Raw genomic sequence first — 27120 nt, 5'->3', positions numbered from 1 at the left:
AATCTAAAAAAAAAAAAAAATAAAAATTAAAAACAAGGAAGCAAGCAATTAAACACAGTCAATATTAACTTAGAAGTAAAACATAAAAAAGTTGGCCTGGTTATTTCCTAAATATTAGTCAGAAAAGAATTGTGAAAGTCAGTTTCTATCCCAAAAGAAACTCTTACCAAAGAGGGGAAAAAAGACACAGTCCAACTTCTTTTGAAATAAAACTAGAAAGTCACATGCACATTTCATTTCTCACAACCCTCTCTCTTCTTGCCCACTGCTAAGTGTCTTAAGCAGCATCGAGAGCAAGAAAGGATGGAAAAAATGACAAAGCTAGCCCTTCCTTTCCCTCCCCCAAAAGATCAAAAGTAGTTTTTGTTGGGTTTTTTTTTAAGAAGCTAGTTGAAGCAGATACAATACACCTTTCAAATCGTAAAGAACAAAGAAATTAACCAGAGCAGAAAAGAAACCGGTCCCACACAGCTAAAAAGTAATGCAAAAGAAACAATGCTTTTCCTTTAAGATCTCCTATACTCAAGGTACAGTACTATATATCAAGTTAAATATTACTATTGCAATTCTGTTCTTAATTACAAAAGCTTTTTTAAATTAATCTTATTTGAAAAATTCTCTTACCCACTTCATCCTTTACATATAGAAAAGAAATCATAACTCTGCAAACAAACTTCATAAATAAAACAAAATTCATGCAATCTCATAAAAAATGGCCAGAGTTTAAAAAAAAAAAAAAAAAAGAAGGTATCCTTTCCAACATAAGGAACATTCATCTTCTAATAAAATCTACAAATTTAGGAGGACAAATGTACCACTCACTGCTTTTTTCTTAACTCAGGAATAACAATAAACCTCACTCTCTGAAACAACAAAAGAAACAGAAGAGAGCTTCAGTGGCAGCTCTGTGTCATTAGTGTGCAATGAGAAAAGATGAGAAGATGTACACTATGTTGACACAAATGTGCCTTCCCCTCTAGACCCTACATCTCTTGAAAGCTTTTCTGTTAAACTTTCCTTCAGTTCAGCACCATTAAGTAAAAAAAAAAGTCTCAGAAGCAGCAAATTCAATATCCAAGAAGAAACAAGGAAGAACCCCAAGAACTGTTGCCTTAAAATATATTAAGTCCACTTGTGGTCAATAAAAATATTCTCTGCTGGGGAGGGGAAAATGACACTTAGGAGTCAATTGTACCAACAGTGGCTGTACCTTTACAGCTAGCTATTAGCCCCTCAAACTCCCTCTAAAATTTGCCAGCCTCTTCATTTCTGAAGTGGCACTCAGTGCCTCAGTCAAGCTGCATGCTCAGCTCCTGACCTTCCCACTAATGGCTGTTATTTGTGGGAGGCTTAAGGACACTGTCAATAGCAAGCTTCCTCCTCTCCGTTCTGCATCTCTTGTGTGCTCTCGCTCACAGTCTTTATCTCCATCTCTTACCCACCCCCCGCCTTCTTTTTCCTGTCCTGCAGTCCTCTCCTCTCCCAGCGAATAAAAAAAAAACACCCGCACACACACATCCATGCACACACGCACGCACGCGCGTGCACACAAACACACACAAAATCAACTGGCATGCAGCAGCAAGCACCTGCAGTAATAGACTCTTTTATTAAAACTGTTATTCTGCAAGACTTGAAATTCCCAGTGGACCGGGCCATGTCAAAGCCGATATAATTAACTAGAGGCTCAGCAACGGATCAATTACCAGACAAGCAAGTGATAGTGAAATCAATGAAAGATCATCAGCCACATTATCAGTGTTGCAACTCATTAGGGTAAAACTGAGAAATGTGCTCAAAGCCAGCCCAAGCAAGGTGGCATTACAAAACAAAGGGCTAATTTGGAGACCCTGCTGTGAACAATCTGTAACAGAATTAGCCTTTTTTTCCCCTAAACTGCAGAGCTAAGTAACGAAATGTGACAGACTGAGAGAAGCAGTTTATTAAGACACCAACTCCAAGTTTATTTAGTTCATAAACTCTCTCCTAGAAAATCAATACAGTCTGTACAGGGTTATTAGGCTGACTAGCTAATACATCCAAATCTGGTCTTCCCAAGCAGAAATCTTGGCCAGAATGCTACAGCCTTACAAGAAATCTAAGCTCATTCAGATCACTGTATCAAAGGAGAACTATCATTTAATTGTCAAATGTGTGACTTCTACATCCCAGCTTCAGAATGTTTTGAAAAAGATGTATTTCCCCCCTACCATGCTAACATGACAGAGAAGAAACAAAATTTAGTCTGTCAGTCTCAGTCCAGCTCAGGTCATCCTTAAATTTATAGTGTCTCTACTGCGTCTTGCTTGGCACAATAATGCCAGCATAGAAAACCCAACAAGAAATACTGAATTTCAAACAAGGATATGAAAAGTAGCAGTCAATAAGGAGATAAAAGTAACCAAGCAGGAAAACTACAACAGAAGCCAACCTCCTCAAGTAGCAGTTTAAGCCTCATCTAACTGTACAGCAATGGGGATGGGGGTTGAGGGGTGGGGAGGGAAGCTGAGGTGGAAGGGGGGAGGGTAGAAAGAAGAAAATTTTTCAAAAGTAAACCCCAAACTTTAGTATACAAATTTGGCACAAACTGAGTATTTTGTCTCCTCTTTGGCTAGCACATTCGAGAATCTGAAACACTATAGTCAAGGTAAGGGCTCTAAAGGTATTTTAAACAAATCCTTTTAAAAGCATTTTTAAAAAATCTCATTTTCAATAGATTTTTAATCAGGAGTATGTTCTGCAAGTATTTTACTGCTAGCCAATGGTATTTTTGCTGACAGATAAAAGGATCTGTGAAATTATTTTACATTTTCACCTCCTGGGAATATCCAGATGCTGAATAGAAGAGGTGCCTACAGAATCCAGGTTCTAATGGAACTTAAAACAGAGTGCAGTTGCAGTTGTCTGCTTCTGTTTTTTGAGAATGTTATGTGTTTTGTGAACTGTATGTGGTGTTTAGAGATTTTTCTTTCTTTTCATTTTAAATAATACTTATTACTTACTGTCAAAGACAATTACATTATATGCATGACTTTCTGAATCTTTTAAAAGTATAATTTGTTGAGTTCATCTCTCTTCTTAAAACTACCGATACGGAAATACACCATATGGCAAGAAAGGATAGGAAAAGTGATTACAGAAAATCCAGGTGATGCCAAGAAGAAAATCTAGCCAGCAGAACATGCTATATAATGTAAACTTATCCTACTTCTTTCTAAATTCCATTACTCTCGCAGTTTAAGTGTTAATTAGTTCAGTTAAAGGGTTAATGCAAATAGTTCAAAATGACTAAACATTGAAAAAATATTTTCTTCTTTTTGTTCCAATTATTCTGTATTATTAATTAAGCTGTTAAAACATGCAACAGTTACTATCTCCTTAATGTTCAATAATATGTAAACTCTTTAAAGAGATTTTTGTTCCACGTCTCTGCTTTAGATATTAATCAAGAAAATAATTACAGAGGAATTTAGCAAAAAAAATCTACATGCATATAACTATGTACTGTACATGTACGTTCAACGAGGTCCAATTAGTTGGGAAGAATTTGCATTTCAGTTAGTATGAGCTAACAAGACTGTAGGGAGACAATGTGATTCTACTCGCAGGGCAAGAAAGAATGGTGTTTTTCTGTAAGCATTAATTCCCATAACTGATCATTTTAAAATGTTACTGATCTTTACAGTATCTGTTTTTCAAACATCTAGGAGTTCGGTATAAATGTTTATATTAACTGTACATGCAGCAGTGTCCCTGAGACGACTCCTGGGGAAAAAAAGATAAAACAGTGAGCACAGATTTATTATTTCTCTTCATTTACTATTCAGAATTCTTTTTAAAGATAAATAGCAATCAATTATTCTAAAGGAGAGTCTCTTATATTTGGTGTTCATTCACAGGATTCATCAAAGTCACAGGGAAAAGACTCAGAAAACTTTATGTCTTTTTATACAAACGTTCCAATCTTCAATGATTGGATATACATACACACACCACACGCAATTACTGAACTCCTATTTGTATATATCATTCTCCTAAGTCTCTGTAGCCTCAGCCAGTTTACTGGCTAGTACCTGTAACTCCCAGAGTTCATTTGGCTGCAGATGTTAACAGTTTCTCTAATTTGTAATGACAGTAAACTGGCCTTTGCTCTTCCCACATTCACTATTCATTTCTAGGCTTGGTTAAGTAGATAGCTGGGTTAAAGATCAGTGGTTTTTCATGTGACACATTCTGCTATTCATCTAATAGCTCGTCAGGACAAAACTGTCCCTGTTCTTGCCAAAATAATGAAAATGGTCCTCTACATCGCATGACAATCAGCCCTTGCTTGTGCTGAAACAACTAAGCTTATATACTTTAGTCGTTTAAAGACATTTTGGAACTGAGTATTCCACACTGCCTCCAAAAAAGTATGTATTTGACCAAGTATGAAAGAATTCTTCTCCTTACAATAATGTGTAAGCAGAGACTGTAACAATCACATTAAATACTTTATCCATGGATAACAATGAAGTTATGAATTGTGTCCTAACAGGAATATAATATCATACTTGAAAATTATGCAAAGCCATCTTGGTGTTCATATTCAAAGGGGTGGTGAATCAGCCGTGGTAATGTAATTCTTTATCAACTCCTTCTACCTAAGAATTATATAAGGGACTCACTCTGAAACATCTGTTAGACTCTATGAAATGTTAACAGATGTCTAAAATGAAAAAAGAAAAAGAGGGGGGGGTGGGGGGTGATAAAGGAAACCTCCTCTGAACAGATAATCCACCCAAATTTCCATATTCAAAAGCAAAAATATTGACACCACCATATTCTCTCTGAACCCTGTCATCCTTACTTTGTAAAACATTTTTCTGTAACTTTTAATAGGCACCTTCTGATTTATAACCAAAATGCTTTGGACTGATTATGTCATCATGCAACAATGAGACTGAATATTTTTTGGTCCCCTGTGTTCCAAATGTCCTTGCTGAATCCTTCTCTGTATTATCTAAACCATTGTGCATTTATGTTTTTCACTTTGATGTGCATGCCTAATTCACACAGATTCCGGAAGTGTCCTCATCTATATTTTACATCTCTTACTTTGTTCTGGTTTTGGTTGTTTTGGTTTTTTGCTGGTTTTTTGGGTTTTTTGTTAGAAATATTTTTCAGGTTGAACTGAAGCACGGCAAAACTCTGAACAGAGTTTTCACTTTAATTAAAAATCTTATTTTCAAGCACTATTTACTCTAAATTGGTTATTCATCCTTTTCCTTAGTAAGTGATGTGACAGAATGCTTATCCTCAAAGAAAACTTTTGATTATGAGTCTTTCTGTTATGAGCTTAAGCTCCTAGCAAGCTGTCACACTGCAACTGATCTTAGTCACGTCTTTGCCAAACTATGTATCAGCATTCTATACCACAGAACCCTTATGAAGACTGCTGAGACATGACACTAGCAAAGGTAAGGTGAAAACTGTGACCTATTGCTGGCAGATAAAACATCAAACAGAGATTATCAAGATTTTAGTCCCGCAACTGCTTCATTTTAACAAGTTAAAGAAACAAAAGAAAAGTGAAATCCAGGAAAAGCAAACACACAGAGAAGACAATTACATCTATGTATGCTGTCCTTCTGTATGTAACATGATGTTGACAGAGGTGTCCACTTGCAGGTTTGAAGGAGAAGAACATAAACATGGAGGATATTACAAAAATTAGAGGAAAGCTCTTGTTATCTTAAAGTGAATAGTAGTATACAACTTTGATTTCTTGTTTTGCTTTGGTTGTGGGGTGTTTTCATTCATTTTGTTTGTTTGTGGTTTTGTTGGGTTTGGGTTTTTTTAATTTAAACAAGCCAATACTGGGAGTTCAGGGCATCTGCAACTCCTTTTTATAGGGAGATCACCCCTCTGTTTCTCTACTTTTTAAGGGAGATGTGTCAAAGGTACTAATTTGCCTGCTCAGCAACAGAGGAGGACACGTGTGAAGCAGGGGGAATCAAAGAATTACAATTCCAGTAGATACACATATATAAATAAGGAATGCAGGTGAAATGGAGGATGCAGAAGGTTATAAAAACAAGTAACTTGATAAAAACAAACATAATGCCAAGTTACAGCAGTTTGTTAATTGCACCCATTAAATCTTTTTAATGATTAGTTGCTGTTTTAAAGATATTCTCCACATGAACACGGCTTTTAACTAATAATAATCACTACATATACGTGGATAAAACACTAAACTAAAAAATTCCATGCTTTTCTCAGAAGAATTTTACATGGCCAGCAAAAATTTGGCGCAAACTCCTTAATTTGCATACAGGTAAACAGGGCAGCTTGTTCTGCACATATGGCAGTTTCACATCCATTCTTCATGTCACATCATGGTTTTTGCAGTGTCTTTTTCTCACATGAAACTATCTATTTATTACTTAATTGTTTACACCAAATGGTAATAGATAACCCTGCTAAGGTATGAGAATATGATTCAAAGCACAGCAGATACAAAAGACTTTGATTTAAACTCTGCATTTAATGAAGTGTCTATATAGCCCACCATTGAAATAATAGTGGCATTTAGACATTGTTTTGATTTGCTAAGAATTAAATGGACAGAGGAAACCCAACACATCATACAATATAGGAAGATGTATAACACAAAAATAACTGCATTTAAATTTTAAAATAAAATTCTTCAAAATCAGTTGTATCTGCTGGAACCTAGGTTCAAGATTCAACAGGAACACGAGTAAGCTCACAGCAATTGTTAAACAAACAATGCATCAACCTCATTTATGTAAGTCATTGAGAAGAAGAATTCAAACACTTCAATCTGAAAAACCCCACATTTACACAGGTTTACATCCACAGATTATCACTATATTATTATACAGGTATACTACTATATTAAAGCATCCTTCACCTATTGATTATCTGGGTTAAGCAAGGTTTATTGTTTTAATACTAAACTCTGAAAGTTTATTTTCTGAAAAACATCCTAAAACTGTGGAAATTGTCTGTTGGATGCTACCTTAGTACAAGACCTTTACAAAGTGATTTATTCTTTGGTAGTTAATTTCGTTATTCTCATCCTTTTAGTAAACTGTATCTATGACAAGCAAGGCCTCTGGATCCTGGAACAGCCTAAAGGGTTTAAGGGTAGGCTAAGTTTATGATCTAATTACTGCATAATACAATCTATTGTGCCACTTCCTAGTAACAATTATTTGGTGTCTAAGAAATAAGTCTGTCTTAATTAAATAATTAAAATGACCTAAAAAGGAGGGAGGAGGGGTTAGCAGTATACAGAATAGCTGAATATTAGATAGCTGGAAAGACACTTCATGAACAAATGCAAGACTGAATTAAGAGCAGCTATTTTTTTCTAATTACTGACTCATTCACAGTACACAGAATTGCCTGAACTGCCCAGTGTCCTACTATCTCTCTGGACAATTAGGAAAAGCTGCATTAGCAAGAACTCAGCATTCTCTGTCTCACTTGTCTCTGGAGAACTGGGGAAATGATGAGCTCCATCACCTGGCCAGCAGTAGCAGCAGCCACAAAGTCACCTCAGGGACTTGGACGAAGAGATTCATCTGCAGCCTTGGCAGCGACTGAAGTATGCCTTACTAACAGACAGTCACACGACCACACACTGGCACAAGGTCCTTTCATTAAGAGCTGTTGTCTAAGTGACCTGTCACAGAGTTTCATAAAGCAGCATTAATACTGTGGGCCAAAATGAGATTGATCTTTGAGCTCCGTGGTCTCCTGTTGATAACAGTGCATTATAAAACCAATACTAAATACTTTATAAACAGGTCTCTCCTCTAGTGTATTAGAGGAACAGAGCATATTTCATGCCCTATGGTTAGGTAGCCACATATCCATCAGACAATTAAATAATTTATAAGATACTCAGAAGTGCAATAAGACTCAATAAACTTTTAAATACTTACAAGGTACTATTTTGTTTGAAAATATACCAAAACAAATCAACCAGAAAAAAAAAAAAAAACAGCACCCCTCTTCTCACCTAATGAGTACAGAGCATCAGTAAAACTAAGGTTTTATATTATCTTTTCACCTGAAATATCCTCATTGCACACAAACAAATCCAGCTCTTCACTCTCAAAAAAAAAAAAATAAAACAAAACCAACCAAAACCCAAAAAAACTTGCTTTAAAAATATTTGACAAATTTCCTACATTATTACTTTCATTACTCTATATTTCAGCTTCCTCTGCTTGGCATCAGATTCCTTTTTTGTCCTTTTGTACACTCTGGCCAACATGGCTGCAAGAACCTTCTCCTCTGCAATGCCTGCCATCTGGAACCACCGTGCTGCATTTCTCTCCCTCATTCTCCATCTATTTTCAGCCTTCATCTGGAAACAATATGTCTCTGTTCTCATGTCTGGGTCTCTTAACTTGTAGTAAAAAGGAAAAAAAAACTTTTAACTTTATTAACTCTGCACAGTGTTTTGGAGATAAAGTTTGTGTGAAAGATACTATACAAAATCATTTCTTTATTAAATCACACAATTGCAGGGGCAGAATTTACAATAAAAAGTGATCTAAAAATACTTCCTATTCTGTTAAATTTAATATACAAGACAATAGTCTGGGTGAATTTCTTAAGAAATGGCTTCAACATAGAATGAAAAAATATTCCTAATTTTAGTAGTTCATTCATACTTTCATAAATAACAAACATGAGTTGGCTCACATTTTAAAAGTTGTGGAAAGCATGCAGTTATTAAAGGCAAATTTATCTGAAAATGTTCAGTACATTTGGAAGCATATCAGCATATGTACTTCTCTTTTCCATCCCACAGAAAAGATGTTCTCTGTGCTGCTACCATAGCAGATGAAGAGACACTAATTGCATATAAACACTGTAAGTATATTCCTACAATATTTGCATACTGGTTATGCTAGCAATGTAGGAGGTTGTGCTCCCATAATTTTAAGACATTATGGGGCGAATAAACTTGTTTCTTCCTTGGTTCATCTGCAAAACAACAAAACGGTCTGTATCAAGAAATTTTCACATATAGTAGTGTCTGAATCTCTCTTAAAATTAAACTCATAAGCAGAATTTTGCATTATCTATTCTGAACTGGGTGTCTGTAAATTTATTCTAACTAACTTTAAAAACTGAAATTTCTCCTGCTGGGAGTAGTTCCCAAACCACCACAGGCATGGACCTTTGTATAGTATTGCGGATGCCATGGTTTCACAGACAAGCCACATTAATACTGGATAGCAAGCATATGGAACCCACAGCTGTGTGTGCTTCAGCCCCAAAGCACCCACAAGTCCATGCCAGTTCAAATCCCTATTCCCAACCCACAAATAAACCACACTGGTTTTCTTTAGGAACTAGACCTGAAATTGAAGCTTTCAGGTTTTCGCCATGCACACAACTGAAGAGAGAATAGGAATGTTTGGGGAAAAGGGGTAAATATGCTCTAAAGGAAGACCACGATGGACAACTCCTGCCTTGGCTTTCTCATACTTGGGACAAGTTGACCCACAGGGCCCTTAAATTGTTATTTAAAGACTAAACTGGCTTTCATTTTTACAGTAATTGCAACAGACTTACAGGGCTAGCACCAAAGAAGTATCTACAAGTCTATCTGTTATGGAAACACCAAGGATTTGAGGGGTGAAGTTTTGGGGGGTGTGTTAAAGGACAGGCGAAAGGGAGAGCACAGTGTTTTCCAGATAGTAGTGTTGCTCCTTAAGCCCTCATATGTAGAACACTCTTCTTCTGTTTAGCCTGCACCTAAAAGGCACAAAGACAGTTCTAACCACCGCTTCACGATAAAACTCTCTGCCACGTGTCAATAGTGTTTGTAACTTTATTACATGTACAATAATGAAGAATTAATATGTGCTCCTCCTTACTAAAATACCTTATATTGTCCTCTGCAGGACAATCCTCAGACATTTCTGAAACCAGATAAGTAACTGGTACTGCCAAGTTACTTCAGTCTGAATTTTTGTAAGATCTCCCATTGTAAGTTGCGGGTCCTAAAAAAAAAGGCTATGCCTGTTAATCCTTTTTTCCCTGGGATGTGGATATTTCAGCTTTTTACTTGTGCTGTATACCAAACAGAAGCTTCAGCTTTTGGATATAAACATTTTATGACCTGAGATTAAATTACTTTTCTCACTACTTTTAATCTGAAAACTGGGCTTGCACCTTCCTGTGAGATACATAAATGTCCCTTCAAAAACTCACCAATTTTGCAAGAGAGCTTCTTCTACTTTATGCCAAATACATCTTGGAAACATAGGCAAGGTTCAATCACAGCAAGGAGTGATAGTTCCCAAAATAAGATGGTTACTTGGAAAATGTGAAGGCAGGACACTAACATCAACTGATTTATCCCAAAGTTGGCTGACGGGATGTGAAGGAAGTTCACCCAGACCTGGCATTCAACTGCATTCATGCTAATTCTCTAAGGATGAGGAACGCCGGGAAGGGAAATGGCTGAGCATCAGTCATAACTGCCAAGCTCCCTCAGGACGCCAGCAGTTAGATGCCAGAGTTTCTCCCTCCTTTTCCCAAAATTAAGGTCACTCTTTTGGTATCCATTGAAAAAAAGAAATACTGAGCAACAAAGAGAGTAACCTATTAGAAGCACTAGTGTAGGTTTTATCGGCTGGTTGTGTGCTAGAAGCAGAACTAGAGAGACAGTGATTAGAGAACAGGGTAGTTATAGTACCATAACTATCAGCTGTCTTTCTTCCAACTCACTTCCAGGACACCTGGGAACATGTCAAAAGTCAATCCTAAAAAACCCAAACCAATCCAAAACTCAACATAATTTCAACTTAGGAAAAGGAAGGATTTTTGTAGGTGGGATGATATTCTCTTGTCACTCTTAGAAGGAGTCTTAGATGCAAAGTAGAATATCACCTTAAGTAGTACTGCAAGAAAAGGAGGTATGACCTATTTTGCTTAAAAGATGAAATTTGTCTTAAGAGCAAATTTGGATGGAGGGAGAAATTTTGACTTAAAAATACAAAATATTGCCTTTTCTCTCTTTTGCTAGAGATCTAATCTAGGCTTGAGCCTTCCAAAGTAGAAAAATCTTGGTGAGTGCTAAATCAAAGAGACTATAAAAAAGCAATGTAGAAATTTGAACAATGAAAACTTTTCTTTATTCCCTTCTCACATACAAGATTAATACAAGAAGAATTGAGAAAAAATAAAAACTGCTAGGCCAAGCAAAATCAGACCGCAAGCAGGTTTATTTGCTTTGCAGGTCACTTTTCAAAAGGAATACAGGGTAAGCATTAATGTAAACACATGGAAGACTATATAGTGTCATATGCTTCACGTAACGGAAGAACTGTACAAAGGTAATTGATGTAAAAAGAATACTTAGAAAGCATAAAAAAAAAAAAATCAGCTGTTTCCTGTTCAAATAATGCAGGGTTATTGACAAAATAAATCAATCTTTTTAAAAATTATTTTAAAAATTAACCTTGAACTCTCAGCTCCCATATTACTGGGAATGCTCCTGCAATCACACTGCAAAGTTATCTCATCCCTACACAGGAAATGGAAACAAATTTCTAAATGTTTTTCAACCAGTGACTTACCATTTTTTTTATACTGAATTGCTTTTTGGTGAATGTACTTAAATTGTCTTTTTGCTTATGTGTTTTTATAATGCATTCATGATTTCTATTCGGCTACTCATTTAGAAATGTTATACTTCCCATCCTTTCTTTCTCTTGAATCCTGTCATGACAATTTTATTTTCAAAAAAATTATAAAGCAATCTTTCAATATCCTAACATGTCATATTGAATTCATTCAAAGTTTATTTCTGATCTTTGATAAACAAGAAAACATGCTTATCTGGCAAGCTAGAGTCCTATAACTGTATACACATGCACAGCAGCTGATTTTCACAAGGTATGAAGCAACAGATGCTTTTTTTTTAGCTCAGAACTGAACCTACAAAATAAAACTCTCTAAGAAGCTATTTTGAATTTTCACCTGTAGACAATTTCTCTCAGAGTTACTTACACAAGAACTGAGAGATGGCTTCATTGCTGTTAGCTACATCCTCTATGTACTAAAGCAAAGTCTGAGACTTGAAACTAGGCTGATCCCGTCTCCCTGCTCCAGTTGTATTGAGTGCTGTACAAGAAAAGGAAAGGAGAATTCCTGTCTAGAAAGGTTTATAGCTTGAATAATCAAAAGAGACAGCAGATAGAAGAAAGGAATTATCTCATCCTGATTTTTACTATTGGGAAACTGATACATAGAGCTGGAATTTTAAAAAGTGCTTCACACTCAGAGCCCACGACAGATTTTCAAAGAGCCAAGAATAGCAGGTATCAGAATACAAATTTAAAAGAGAGTTACTGGCTCCACCAGAGCTTTAAAATGAACTAAATGTAGAGTTTATAGTTGAGCTGAAAATGAAACAATACTCCTGTAGAAGTACTGTTAATGTTCTACAAAATATTGTAAAATCACTGATGCTTTCTTCCTTCTTTACCCCCACCACGAGCATACACATATTATTCTGTCACCTCAAATACTAATTTCACTCAGTGTCTCTTATGACTCACTACGTTCAAGACATACACTTTCTGTCACAACACAGAGACAGGAATTAGAAGTACACTGAAACTGCTCTCAGATTTTCTTCCTAATCCTTAATGATCACTGCAGGTCAGGTACGTGACTTGATACTGATGCCTTAGAGGACCAAGTCAATGACTCTACAGTTTTATTCCTGTTTTTTCCACACAGCAGCATCAAGACTCGCTAATCCTGTAGTAAGTAAAACATCCAAGACTGGGAAGTAAATAAAACAGGTGGAGGAAAAGTTTATATATAACAATAGAAAGTGGAAACTGCTGTTCATTCATATAGATGCCCACTTCTAAAAACAATTTTGAAGTACATTTCATTAGAATCTGAAATGCATGTTTCTAGTGAATTTCAATACACATTTGATTTACAAATTCCAGTAAAAGTGTGCCACAGCTGGCAGGATAAATTACTGTAATAAATCATTATTAAATAACTGTAAATCTTTAGAATGGCATAATGTCTAATAAAAAAATATGCATGCAAAAGTGAATATTTGTGGAGAAACATTCTTCATATAGAGGAAAACAAATTACAAAACTTACCATCCCGGTAGTACAGGATAATTCAATGAGTAAATGCTGGAATAAAATTCACATAAATATTGCCTAATCTACTGCAAATTTATGTTAACAACTGCATCTGAACAAATTGCATGGTAAAGGGTGATGGTAAAAGTACTGTATTTCAGAGCTTTTTTTATGTTAAACATTTACATTTCTGGTAGAAAACTCTGCAATATATCATCAAAGCAGAAAATGTACTTTTTTTTTTTTTTAGAAACATTTTCTGTGTTGGATTTTGTTTCAGTTGGGGTTTTTTGTTTGTTTGGGGTTTTTTTGGTTGTTTTTTTTGGGGGGGTGGGGGAAGTTGATTTGGGTTTTTGTTTGTTTTGTTGTTTTTTGGTTTGGGGGGTTCTGGTGGGTTTTTGGGGGAGTTTGGGGGCCTTTTGGGGGGGAAAAAAACACCAACACACAAAAACCAGCCCAACAACAAAAAACACCAGAAAACCCATCCCAAAACATGGTACCAAAAAGCCCCAAATCCTCTCATTTCAACCTGTGTTCCCTCTGGTGTGCAGCAGATGGACATTTACAGTAATCCAGTACTGCAGAAATCAGCTGAAGAGCTATTTGCTCTTCCAAAACTTCCCATGCCTTATTTAGCTCTTACAAGACTTCATTTGTCAAAGTGCAGACACAGTGCTGATGTCGCATCCAATGGCACATTTCTAGAGTCAAGATGAGCTGCAGCACCGCGGCAGGCCCAGGAGTACCTCACTCCAGAGTGTGATTGCTTCCACTGCGTCTTGGGATGGGTAAATTATTAACTGACACTTTCACAACTGTGAAAGAAGAACTGTCTAAGATAAACCCATTAAAACTGTTAGCCTACAGAACACTTCACACTCCTGGTTTGTTAAATCTTTGTCAAAGTCATCATTTGGCCAAGCTTTTTAAATATACATATGCATCTATATAAAATCTATTTATAAAACTTTCAATTATGAACATTTTCTCTACCTTTCCTTGTCTCGTTTTTCGGCTGAATGAAGTGAACCTTGAAGTTAGAGGAAGGCTGCTAAGGACTTAATTATAAAATAAAAGCAACAAAAGCTTATCAAAGATAGCAATACACTGTAATTCACCCTAATAACTGAACTCATAAAATTCAGTACAGGTGGTGATAGCTGCTGGAAAATTTACCTTGGACATAAAAATCTATTAACTCAAAAAAAAAAAAATCAATAAAACCATTTTTTGTCAATATTTTTAAAAGTTTCCCCCATGGGAGAACAAGCAGATTTTTGCCAAAAAAAGTCTGTTGACAATATATACACTTCCTATCTTTATGAGAGTTAAAGACAATAATGATATTAACATTAAGATCTGAATTAGCTGACTCTTAAACAGACGTACTATAACAGTTACTTCACTGTTATTTGTAATCTGATCCCTATTTCACTTTAATCCAAGGACAAGTAGAGAAAGAACTAAGATTTTTTTATGCTGATGTGTAGAATTATTAGCATAAGATTAATTGAACCCCAATACTTACTGTACATCCAACGACCCTATTACCCTACTATCTCAAAAAAAAAAAAGAAAAAGAAATAAATAATTGATGAATCATATAGGAAGCAAAACTGTTTAAGTAGCAAATTTCTTCTTCATTCACAGACAAGGTTGCCATGGGCACTCCCTCTTACGTGAGCACGGAAGAAAAGCCATGCTGTAACTACAAATCCAACCACACTTGCCATAACACGATCATGAAACTGCACGCAATTAAAATGGTTTGTAGACAGTAAGAACACGCCTGAACATTATGGGTATGCATGGAAGCTACAGAAAAATATTTCAGTGAGGTACCTTTTCTAGTACATTAAGCAATCAAGAAATAAACATTTTTGTATTCTAATCCAGGCCAATTTAATAGCATATCATATGACCTCTTCATAGAGAAAAATACACAGTCTCTCCTACAGGGATTCAGTTTTGGGGAGCCTAATTGAAAGCTCGTAGGTACTGATTTGCTGTTCCAGCTGACTTCTGTCGCAGCGGTGAATGGTTAGAGTAATCAGAGCTTGACAGGTCCTAAATCAGGAAACCAAATTTACAAGTCACTTCTGAGGATGTGTCTTTAAGCTGTATATAAAGTCAGAATTATGCTTCAGCTATCTAACACAGATACAGAAAATATTTACTTCTAAAAAAATTACTTATATGCAAATTACTTGTGCAAGTGACAAATATTATTTTAAGAATGAATTAATAATTATTTTAATAAGTATTTTACCCTACAGGATGCACACATAGCTCACCACACCAAATTAGAAAAAAGCATTCAAAGGCATTACTCGAGTATCTGCCCAACCAGTGTGCGTCTGTGAGTCCATCTCTCTGTGTGTATGTGTATCAAAATATGTGTGTATGCACATGTACCCACACAGCATCATTGACTGTTAACATACACACATGAGTTAAAATTTCTCTTTTCCAGCCAAAAGGGAGTGCCTTTTTTTTTTTTTTTTTTTTTTTTTTATTAACTGGAATTCACCCTGAAGCTCCGAAGGAATTTTGAGGGGGCAGGACAAGGATTTGTACTCTCTGTTTTATCCACTCTGTTCTATATACTTTCTGATAATTTGAGATGGGTAACTAAATTACAGGCTCACTGGGATTCTGATGATCATAAAAATCACAAAAGTATAGTCTTCAGTATGACATTATATCCCCAGACTCTTTCCTAATGCCCATACACATACAAATAGTGTGTCTCATTTTAGTGTAAAATAATTGCATCCCAATCACTTCCATGCACCTCATGCCCTAACAGAAGTATTCATCTACGTCTCTATTCTCCTTTCAGCTTTCTAGTTTGTAATCGGATGTATAATCCATAGTCCCAAAACTATTTTATCCAAAACTTTCTAAACACAACACTTATTTGTCTCCACAGAGATACAATGTTCATGACACCCACTGCTACTGCATTTTCCTCACAAAGGTCCTCTTCTTTCAGTACCAGCATTGAGAGATGATGCTCTATTAACCTACAGATCAAAACATACAGTGCCCTTTGCTTGTGACCTCCTAATTGTTGATTTTAACAAATCATGAGCGTCACATCAAGATTTATTATATGACTTATATTGTTACAGGAAACATTAGGGAGCAAAATCTAACAACTTATTTGAATTTACACAATGAAGGACTGTCCCTTATTCAGAATTCACCTGGTACATTGCTTCATGCAGAACATACCACACACATGATCGCACATGACAGCAAAAGGGCAGCGTAAAGAGTCAAGTGCATGCCCATGAAAGCAAGAACACAACAGTTACATATTTTTGGGGAAAATCCCAACTGTCACTATTTTACTATGACAAATCACAGCAGTAAAAGTATTTCCTCAGAGAAGTGATGCTGCAGTTTTACAAAGAAGATGGTAAAATGTTCTGGGTTTGCCTCCTGAGGCTTTTGGTCTATGTGCAATAAGGTAGCACAGCTGCCAACATTAAGAGGCCAAGACATGAGGAGAGACAGACTCATTTTTTTAAAAGACAGAAAAAGAGAAATTGTCAGAAAAAGCTATGTCCTTCATTAAACCAGCTGACATGGGAGGGGACATAACTAATGCACTCAAAGCATCCAGGCCTCTTGAGGGGCATGAATGCTTCTAAGACAGCAAGCATTAGAAGCTTCGAAGATCAGCAAGAGCCTAAGTTTGGAGGAAAGACCTATGCTATGCAAGGAATGTGAAAGTCAGTAGAGACTTATAGAGACAATAGAGAAAGTATGTCTCTGAATGGAAATAAGCATCTATTTGAAGTAGACAACATGGAGTACTTGTTTCCATTCCATGTGTACAAACCATGTGTTACAGACAGTCTCACTGATGTCAGAAAGCAGAACTCCTCAGAAGGCTGCTCTGAACACCCACAATTGCAAATGCATCACTGAACAAAGGATCTGGTAGACCTGGAAGAGCAATAACAATAACTTACAGATATAAATATATACAGATATACAGATATAAAATGAAAGCATGAGGCAGTGCTGGTTTATCAGAAGTAAAATTAACATGCTGAGAAAAAGTGCAATGTACTATCTCAGCAACCAGAGAGCTGGCTGCGAAACGAATGGAGAAGTAACTTCCTGCTAGATTTTTATTTATACTTGTCATAACTTAAAGATTTCTACTATGAAAATGTAAGAGTCTCCTTTGCATGTCTTGTGATAGAGAATTACAAGAAAGACCAGAAAAAGTAATAGAAGCCTAACATGGAGTATTTGTTTAGTATTCATTTTTGTTACATAGTATGTGATTTGCATTAAAATATGACTCTGTGTTGCTCCACAATAAAAGTTAAAACTCACTCTCTTCTCGCCTACACAAAGTAATTTTGTTTAGAGACCTTCATTTCTTTTGGCCTTAGCCCATCGGAGGGGTGTGTGATACGGTTGGTGCCAGTAATTGCTTCCATACAATACAAATGTTTGAAAACATTTTGCATATTTGTTATGATTATGTATGACATTTATATCATATTTAAAACTCCAATGGGCTTGCAGATTTTATTTTTTTCTTATAGAAAACAAAGACACAGCACAGAATGTTCCTCTAACTCATCTAAGAGAACTTAGTCAATTTTATTTTCAGTTAATACACTCTGAACTCTTAGCCTCTAAAAATTTGTTTTTTCCATTGAAAAACAAAAGTATGTACTTTGAGGGTAAAGCAGTGGGAGCTATGTACACAAGTATGGATATACATTCACAAAGCACATGGAAATGGACAGTTAGATAAATGGTTGTGTTTTTTGCCTAAGTGCTGACAGAAATAAAACTCCCTATTTAAAAAAAAAGTGTGAAAACATTATCCCCACATATATGCGTTGCTATTCAATCCCTTACTTTGCAGGTGTAAGATTATTCAGATACACTTTTCTAGTTATAAGGCTTTTGTGAGAAAAATTTAACACTTAAAACATTTTCTTTTATAGTTGCAGTGCCATACCTTTCTCAAATCAGTGCTCAAATCCTCCATATACCTAATGATTTATTATTTTATCTGAATAAAATTCAGGGGGTTTTTTGCAACTGCCAGTTTTAATCTGTGACCTTAGCAAACAGCCTGTTATCTAATAAAGTATCAAATTTCCTTCAACTGAAATAATAGGAAATTAAATTAAGTACATACATCATACAGCAGTTTGTGAGATTCCCAAACTTTTTTTGGAATCCAGATTTAGTTAACTGCCAATGCTCCACTGGAGGGTTGCCCTTCCCCCCTGCTTTCCTGCCTGCCTCAGAGATGCCACCACTTGTGCCTCAAAGGCCAATTGCAGGAATATGAAGAAAAAATATCCCATCTAAAGTAATACTGATTTGGCACTACAGGTAAAGTACTATAACAAGTTAACAGTTTTCTAGCAAGGTCGTATCTGAGCAGTTGACAGTCACAACCAAGCATTCCACCGTCCTGCTTGAGGAACTCAACAGTACCAAATACACGAATGCAACATTCATCAAACTTGCAGTATTTAGGTGCTTATCAGGAGACAGATGATGAACAGTAGCAATGGAAAACCCTTAAAGTTGTTCCAGCACACTGAGAAAAGTGATTTTTCCACTACTTTCTAGGTGAGACTAGGAAAAGAGATGGCAGAAAGGTCATGGTAACAAATGGTTTCCTACAGCTGTGGGAAAATCACAGATACAGATCTATAGCAGCAAAGTTAGTTATAAGGAAAGTGTCTCAGATTCTTTATTCCCTGACCTTCTTTCTCTCTCTCTCTCTCCCCATCCTCTTCTGCCCCTCTCCCACTGTTCCCTACTCATTCTCTTTAAGAGAGAAAGTCTCAAGTCCTGACCACTAAACACAAAATTCTCCTGAGTGCTCTGCTTTGCTTTATCAATGCTAATACTGAGGCATGACCTGCTGCCTGCTCTGACAAAAAGCACTGATATGGGTGACAGCAGATCATCCTGCTGTTACCATGATCCCTGCTACCCCTCCAAATAATAAATATTTCTGTCATACATACATACCAACTTAACCCCAAATCTGTTGTGGCCACACATATTTTGTCCTTCTTTTAACTTTCAAAGCTTCATCAGACACTCTTGAAAGACAGAGCAGAACACCTGCTTTTGCCATGAAACATTGTGTCTGTTCAGATTCTTCAGTTTCTTGAATTTGGACTAACACACAAAAGACAACTCTCAATTTACAGTCCTACTCTAATTTTGTAAACATTTGTGCTCTGCTTCACAACTTGCAGATTTATTACAGCTATGTCATACACTCTTCTCTCACTATGTGGCCTCATTTCCAGTATACTAAAAATTACTCTGGACTTCAAAACCACCTCTCTGCAAAGTCTAAGGACTTTCTCACAAATAAATATATTCCTATGTAATCCAGAGTTATTAAAAGACATTCTGATATTAAATTACCGTAAAGAAACTACACTTAAAATAAATTGAACAAACAGCATCACATTGCTTGCTTTTCAAAGGACTGTCACTTTTTACGGCAAGGCTTCATTGAGCTTGTAGCTGTGTCACTGCACTCAATGGGATTCAACCATGCTAATTCTCTGGAAACACATGTATTATCACCTAACAGATGGTTGTGAAATGTGGCTTTCCAAAGGAATTATCACTTCTCTTTCTTCTTTGCTCTAGACAGAATTAGAAGGAAAAAAAATTCAAAAGTTGCAGATTCCCAGTGGAGAAGATGAGTCCTTGACTCCCAATCTTAACAGCAGCTGCTCCCAGTAGGGAGTCAAAAGAACCTCTTTATCCTACTTACATTCACTTTTTTACCAGAACTGAGTATATGTATTTCAAAAGGATTTGACACATTTAACAGCTAAAAATATCACCTCTAAGTGTTTCAGATTGTGATTGGCATGAGATATCTCCTGGGCTGCAGAAAGGGACAATGCTTTTCATGCAGCTTACTGTGGATAGCTGCAAGCTTTTACCTAAAACATGTTCCTGTTGAACACAATGTGTCAGCAGATGATGCAGAAGAGTAGTGTCCACCTGACAAGTACTGAAAGTGAATGTATGAACAATGTTATCTGTTATCACTGATCCACATGGACAAATACTAAACTTAACTGACTATTATGGTTGTCAAATGTAAGTAATGATTTTAGCATTCTTCACTTTCAATTGATAAGACCAATTGGTGTCAATTACAGCTGAAGTTCTAAGGTTCCAGTCATACACACATCTATTAAATGATTGTTTGTACTGTCTAGTAGATCATTTCCTTATATGACTGGTAACTGCTTAAACTGTCATTATTTGCTTACAGAACTTCAAAGAATTTTATCTCAAAGTAAAAAAATACTAGGAAACTAAGCACAAACTAATGGAAAACAAAAAACAGATATTCATAGTTGAAGGGGCCCAGATTTTCCGTTTAACATAGTTAATGACTGCTGAGCAACAAAATCTCAGCAAACCAATGTGAGAATACACCCTGAAGAATCCTAATACCTTGTCTCAATAGCAGATATTCTTAACTAATTCTATAATATGGCCTATAACTGTTAGATAATAGAAAGAGATGCAAACAATTTTGCATTTCACCCTCTGTGGCAAATTTCTCCAGTTTAGTATTTTCCATCAGAAATTTAATGTCCTTTTAAAGTAGAGCTTTTTCTTGAGCAATGTATCATATTTAAGTCCGTAACTATCAATCAATATTCCTTTTAATTGAGGTTAATTTCTTTCAACTTTTCATAAACTTCCCCTTGGAGCGCTGAGGGTTCTTGCACCTGCTGAAGAACTTAAGTTTATTTCAAAAAGCAGAAGTGTCTTCTTATCTTACTCACAGACAGGACCATCCCCAAGTTTTGTCAGACACTGTGAAAACATGATCTAATTTAGACAGCTTTAAAGCCATGTCTGACACCACACCATCAGAAGAAAAGAGAGAGGATGGGAAGAGCATGTTAAAAAATAATTGTGTAAGATCCCTTACAACTAAGTTATAACAGTATTTATTAGTACCACCTTGGGGCAGAACCTCTGAAGTACACATGAAGTAAGAGTATAACAACGTCTCTTCATACATGGACACACACAAATGTAAATATTTTAAAGAAACATCCTAGTTGCATCTGCAAAACAGAGAAACATAGGGGGAAATTGGGAAAGAATGCCCCTCTTGCTCTGCCTTTTCCAATATAATTTAACAAATCTTCTGGTGCAGCAGTGCAGCACCAGTCCATACTGTGACAAATAAAGAATTTTTTAAAGAATAACTACTTAGTTGATTGTTCCAGTGGTCAATCATTAACTCATTCCTACTCTTTATCCATTTTCAGAAATCTTGACTGCCACTGGCAATATTAAGGAATGGAAGGAAACCAAGGTGTTTGGAATAGATAATGTAAAAAGATTTTGAAAAATGTCAATACACAAAATTTTTGAATAGTTCATTAAAAGTTTGCTCCCAGCCAAGACGGCTGAACCCCTGGCTTCTCTAAATCAGGCTGCAAGGCAGCATATGTAAAGCAGACATTCACACTGATGTTCTGATGACTGTTGTAATACAGTAGTGCCTAAGTCAAGCATCCTAAATCAAAGATGTGAGCAGTACGAGTCACTGCATGAACACTGTTATCAAAGACCTCACAACTTAGGACCAGATGGAAATCAGCTGGGGAAAAGGAGAAGAGAAGGCCCAGGAGAGGAAAAGGGAGAGTGTGAAGCAGGAGAGAAAGAGTATGAGGGGATGAGAGAAATTGGGAAGCGGCAAGTATGGGAAGAAAAAGTGAGATGGAAAGAAGGGTAACAGTTGCAGTATACTGCATAGGTCAATACTGTGCCAAGACTGTTTAACATTTTAATTAATCATCTGGGTGATGGGGCTGAGCATACCCTCAGCAAGTTTGCAGATTACACAAAACTGGAAGGAGCAGCTGATATGCCAGAGGGTTGTTCTGCCATCCAGCACAAAATCAACAAGCTGGAGAAATAGGCTGGCAGGAACCTCACAAAGTTCAAAAGGGGGAAGTACAAAGTCCTGCACTTGGGAAGCAACAACCACCTGCAACAGTGTATGCTGGGCAACAACTAGTTGGGAACAGCTTTGCAGAAAATGATCCATGGGTCCTGGTGGAAACCAACTTAACCACCAGTCAGCAATGTCACTTGTGGCAAAGAAGGGTAATGGTGTACTGCACTAGATAAAGTATTGTCAGCAGACTGAGGAGGGTGATCCCTTCCCTCTACTCAGCACTGCTGAATCCAGAGTCCAGGTCTGAGCTTCCTGATATGAGACAGAAATCCACGGGCCACTAAAATAATTAAGGGACTGCAGCATCTCCGCTATGAGGAAGGGCTGAAAGAAGTGGGAGTGTTCAGCCTAGAGTAGAAAAGGCTCAGAAGGGATCTCAGGAATGCATCTGAATTTCTGATATGTAGCACAGTGAAGATGGAGCTTGACTCTTTTCATTGGTGCCCATTGACAGGACCAGAGGTGATGGGCACAAACTGAAACATGGAATGTTCCTTCTGAACATCAGGAATCACTCTCTTGCCTGTGGGAGTGACCGAGCACTGGCACAGGTTGCCCAGGGAGGCTGTGGTGGTATCATAAGGGATGAAGATATTCAAAAGCCATCTGGACATGGTCCTGGAAAACTGGCTCTAGGGGTGGCTTGGACTGGATCACTTCCAGAGGTTCATTCCTTCCAAACTCAAGCAGCCTGTAATTTTGTAATTCTGTGAAGAGGAGAGGAGGAAAAGAGAGGAGAAGGACAGATAAGAAAGAGACAAAGAATGGGTGATGGGGGAGGGAGGAATGGAAAGAAAGGAAGACAAGAAAGAGGACAGGAAATAGGGGAGTACAGGGAAGTAGAATGGTGAGGAAAGAAAAGCTATCTGCAAAATCACCACTAGTTATTACTTCCCACCTTCTATGTCATTATCAGTTGTCAATACCACTTAGTAAGCACAACAGAGGTGAATTTTATACAAGGATTAAAAGCCCACACAGCTGCCTTTTCTGATACTGAAAAAACTATCTAAACCGGCGGAAATAAACAAATTCAAATATCATGGTTGCTATCTCAGGAGCAAAGAGCCTTCTGCCTTCCTGTGACTTGTCTGAAAGCAGCAACTGCATGATAAAACACTGGCATTAAATTAACTCTTTAAAAGACTTCTAGCATGTTGCAAAGGAAAGGAGCACACTTTATGTAATCTGACAGTCTGTCAGCCCACCCTGAAAGGTGCTTGGCCAGCTGCCTGGAGCAGACATATAGGTGACATTGTAGTGGATGTCCATTGTAGGCTGCCTTCAGGAAGAACAACCGGATGAAGACTTCAACAAACGGCTGGAAGGAGCATCACAGTCATAAGCCCTGGTCCTCATGCAAGAGAAATTTCCCAAATAACTGCTGGAGGAACAAAATAGCATTGTACAAGCAATTCAGGAGGTTTCTGGGGAGTACAGGTGAAACTTTCTGACCCAAGTGATAGAGCAGCCAACACAGAAAGGTGCTGCACTGGACCTCATAGTCACAAATAAGGAAAGGCAACATCACCGGAGATGTGAAGGTTGCAGGCAGCCTTGACTGCAGTGACCATAGTGTTCAGGATGTTGGTGATGCAAGTGACCCTGCCTGAGGAGGGAGATTGGGCAAAATGACTTCCAGAAGTCCCTGCCAACCTCAACTATTCCATTATTTTGTAATTCCATGTTGGTGCCTCCAAACACCCACACAGGTGGTTACAGACACATTTTATCTATGTACATGTGGTGAAGACCACTATATGAATGACTTGTTGATTTGAATAACATAGCTTTGGGACAAGAAGCACAGGATATTTTAAAAAACAAATATTTAAGCTACCTATATCACAGAACACAGCATTTGTCAGTTTACTAGCACAGACTGTTGACACTACCTCAAGGTAGTTCCTGCCTCACATTTTCTCAAAGGAATATTGGACTAAATACAAAGTTTGAGCAAGCCAAGCACCTGTTTCAGAATTCCCCTGGTTGTTTTAGCAGGCATCTATTACTATAGACTGTCAATATCTGGAGGAAAATTGTGTGCATTCTCAATGAATAAAACCCTAGAAGCTGGCTTACAAACATGGAATTAAAGAAACCAGACCTGCCTGAGCCTCATTACACCAAACACAATATGCAAGGCTGGCTTCTTGGAGACCACCTTCCTCATACAATGGAAAACCAAAGAAACGTACACAGGTGAAAGAAAAAAGAAAGAAGACAAAGATTCCATGTCCTTCCAACTTTTAGACAGAGTGCTACAAAGGTGTTAATACCCAAACAATAATTTTTATGGCATTTAATTTCTATTGCAATAATTTAACAATATAGATGGCTAAAGAGAGGAGTCATGGAAATTACTCAGTAACTGAGATGATGACAAACACATGGCTAAACAGAATTCAGTGGTATTACTGCTGCTGGGGAACAAGCTCTGGAGGCATGAGAGGACTACTTCCATTTTCATCTGTCATGATTATTCTTCAAAGGATATCAATCTTCTGGACCAGGACAGCTGAGAGGGCACAAAATATTCCCCATGTAGGTTGGCACATCTTTTTTTTTCTTTCCATTCCTACACAATGAAGAAAATGCAGAGGAACTCATACAACATTGTACTGTTACAGAACCATAACTTACATGGTAGACAATACCACTCAGCCAGAGAGGAGGTAACAGGCAGAGAAGCCACCTTTTCTGCATGAATTAGATGGAGTTTGAGCCTGTGGTCTTTGGAATGACAAAATGCTGTAGTTTGTGCCACTCCTTATGTATGAGAACCTCTGATGAATATTAAATTAGCAAATTGAGAAGTGAAGTCTACTTATATATAAGCAGATAGGGAAAAGAGGGAAGAAAAATAGGGGAAGAGGCTCATTGTCAGTAACACCGCCACAACACCAAGTCATTTTTAGGCCCTCCACAAACTCAAACAACAGTACAATTCATTACCTTTTGTGCAAATGCAGCTGATTTTCTGCATCCATTATAATCACATAAGAAAATGCACAATTTATCATGTAATAATACTTAACAAAAAAATCCATAATGTATTCCGCAGATTAAGTTTGGTTTTTGTTGTTTAATGGACTTTTTTTATGTGCAGAAGGCATTCGCAGGCCAAATTTTGCTCTTCAAACCTATGCTTCATGAACAGTCAAAAAAAGGTGACAAATTGCCAGGGCCCTCTAAAACATACTCTGGCAACCTTGTTTTTCAATACAGATTAACAAAACTAATTACAATTTTCTTACTTTGAGATAAAACAAATAATTACTTGCAATCACAAATAGACCATTTCTCTATTTCTGCCAAAAGAAGTAATTTTAAATTTCTTTTATATAGTACAATTTATCTATGTGTAAACCAATTCATATGCCTGTGAAACAGACAAACAAACAAATAAACAAGCAAACTTAAAAGCAATATAATAACCCCTCAAAAGAATAATAATCACACCACTAAAAAGCAAACAAGCAAGCAGGACAGTAAAGCTTAGGGGAGCAGGAATGTTTTCTACAGCATTAAATAAAAAGTTAAAACTGCATATCCGTGCTAGGCAAGAAAAAATGAAAAGAACCCCTGAAGCATTATCCATCAAGTATAAGTGAATAATGAAATAACGAATATGTCTATACCCTTGGTCTTTAATCTTACAGCAAATTACAGTATTCAAATATAGTATTTTACACATGCAGTCTGATAACACTTCCTATCTTTCCTGGAGATTTTGTGAACGACATGATATGAAACACAATGTATTTAATGAAAGGTTTCTAAGCTGATTTCCCTACAGGTTATTTTCTTTCTTTTCTCTGGAACCCATACGAAGGATATACAGCAGGGACCAGGAGCGTATATAAAAATAAACTACCAAGCAGCATCAGAGCCGATACCCCATTCCTACAGGGGCAAGTGAATTATTAGATCTGTGTCATGAATTTTTTTTTTTTTTAATATGCCATTGTTCCCACTCGAGCACATTAAATTTTCCATATCCACTTTTAAACCAATATTACCTTTTTTCCCCCCATGGTCATAATGTTCAAAGTATACATTAAGCCAATCCAACACCTTTAGTCACACACTAGTTATATGTAAAGTAGGATAAACTATAACCTTTTGATTGTCCTCCCTATGAACTTATACTTCAGTGCTAAAAGAAAAGAAGCAAAACAAACCATGGTACCTCACAGGGAAAAAAGTTTACTAATATTCATTTTATAAGTGGTCATGAACAACATTTTATCTGATTTTGTATATTCATGAAAGTATATTACAACTGTATGTATATATATTCTTCATGTTATAACCATTTTAACATATATAAGCTTTTCAAATCAAAGGTAAAAGCATTTTCGGTTTTGAAGATTTGATTGCCAATTATTTTTGCACTAGTGCACATAAACAGGAAGGACAGATTCTTAGGTATGAGTTATATATTCCTGTACAAAATAATTGTATATTCTATGAAGAGTGATTCTTTTTCTAGAGAAATATACAACAACACAAGGGAAATCTTGTACCAGCAGCATAACTGAAGTGGCAAGACACAATATTAGAAAAACAGAGCTACTTTCATTACTGTGATGCTGTGTGTCAGAATGTCTCTCCTTAATGAACCTGTTTGCAATAAGACTCCGGGTGCAAAGAGGCTATTTAGAGAGCCTATTGTGTCTGTAGTGAGTCCTTCAAATATCTTCCTACCATTAGACATGCCGCATTGACCAATTCTGTCCTGATTGCTGTTCTTTTTAGTATCAAGGGACATTCTTGCCCAGACAGACCGATGGATCAGAAACTGCACTTCATAAAATGTTTACACTGTACACACATTCACACAGTGATACAAGCAACAGAGTCCCAGATCACACAGCATGTTGAATGTGCCAGTGTCATCTCTAGGCTTATGACTTTCCAATATCTACAAAAGGATTT

At 36.8% G+C, this 27120-nt stretch overlaps 1 protein-coding gene across 8 annotated transcripts in view; it reads right to left on the bottom strand.

Annotated features, from left to right (window-relative positions):
- Positions 1-27120, bottom strand: part of BNC2 (basonuclin 2) — a 349594-nt gene that overhangs the window by 255950 nt on the left and 66524 nt on the right. The window contains exon 1 of one of the 8 annotated variants that reach the window (XM_042053942.1): positions 1211-1379. The exons of 5 other annotated variants lie outside the window; for them this stretch is intronic. Coding sequence is in view for 1 of the 3 variants with exons in the window: in XM_042053939.1 (XP_041909873.1) it covers positions 625-633 (9 nt within the window). In the remaining 2 variants the exon portion in view is untranslated. Of the gene's footprint in view, positions 1-167; positions 258-624; positions 720-1210; positions 1380-27120 lie in introns of those variants that run through there. 2 more of the 8 variants (XM_042053939.1, XM_042053943.1) reach the window with 2 other exon arrangements.

The sequence above is a fragment of the Corvus kubaryi genome, unplaced genomic scaffold (assembly GCF_017639235.1).
Source record: "Corvus kubaryi isolate FWS band 111438036 unplaced genomic scaffold, C.kubaryi_AGA036_p1.0 split1-37296, whole genome shotgun sequence".
In the NCBI taxonomy this organism is placed as follows: domain Eukaryota; kingdom Metazoa; phylum Chordata; class Aves; order Passeriformes; family Corvidae; genus Corvus; species Corvus kubaryi.
This window is presented reverse-complemented; position numbering and strand designations above follow the sequence as displayed.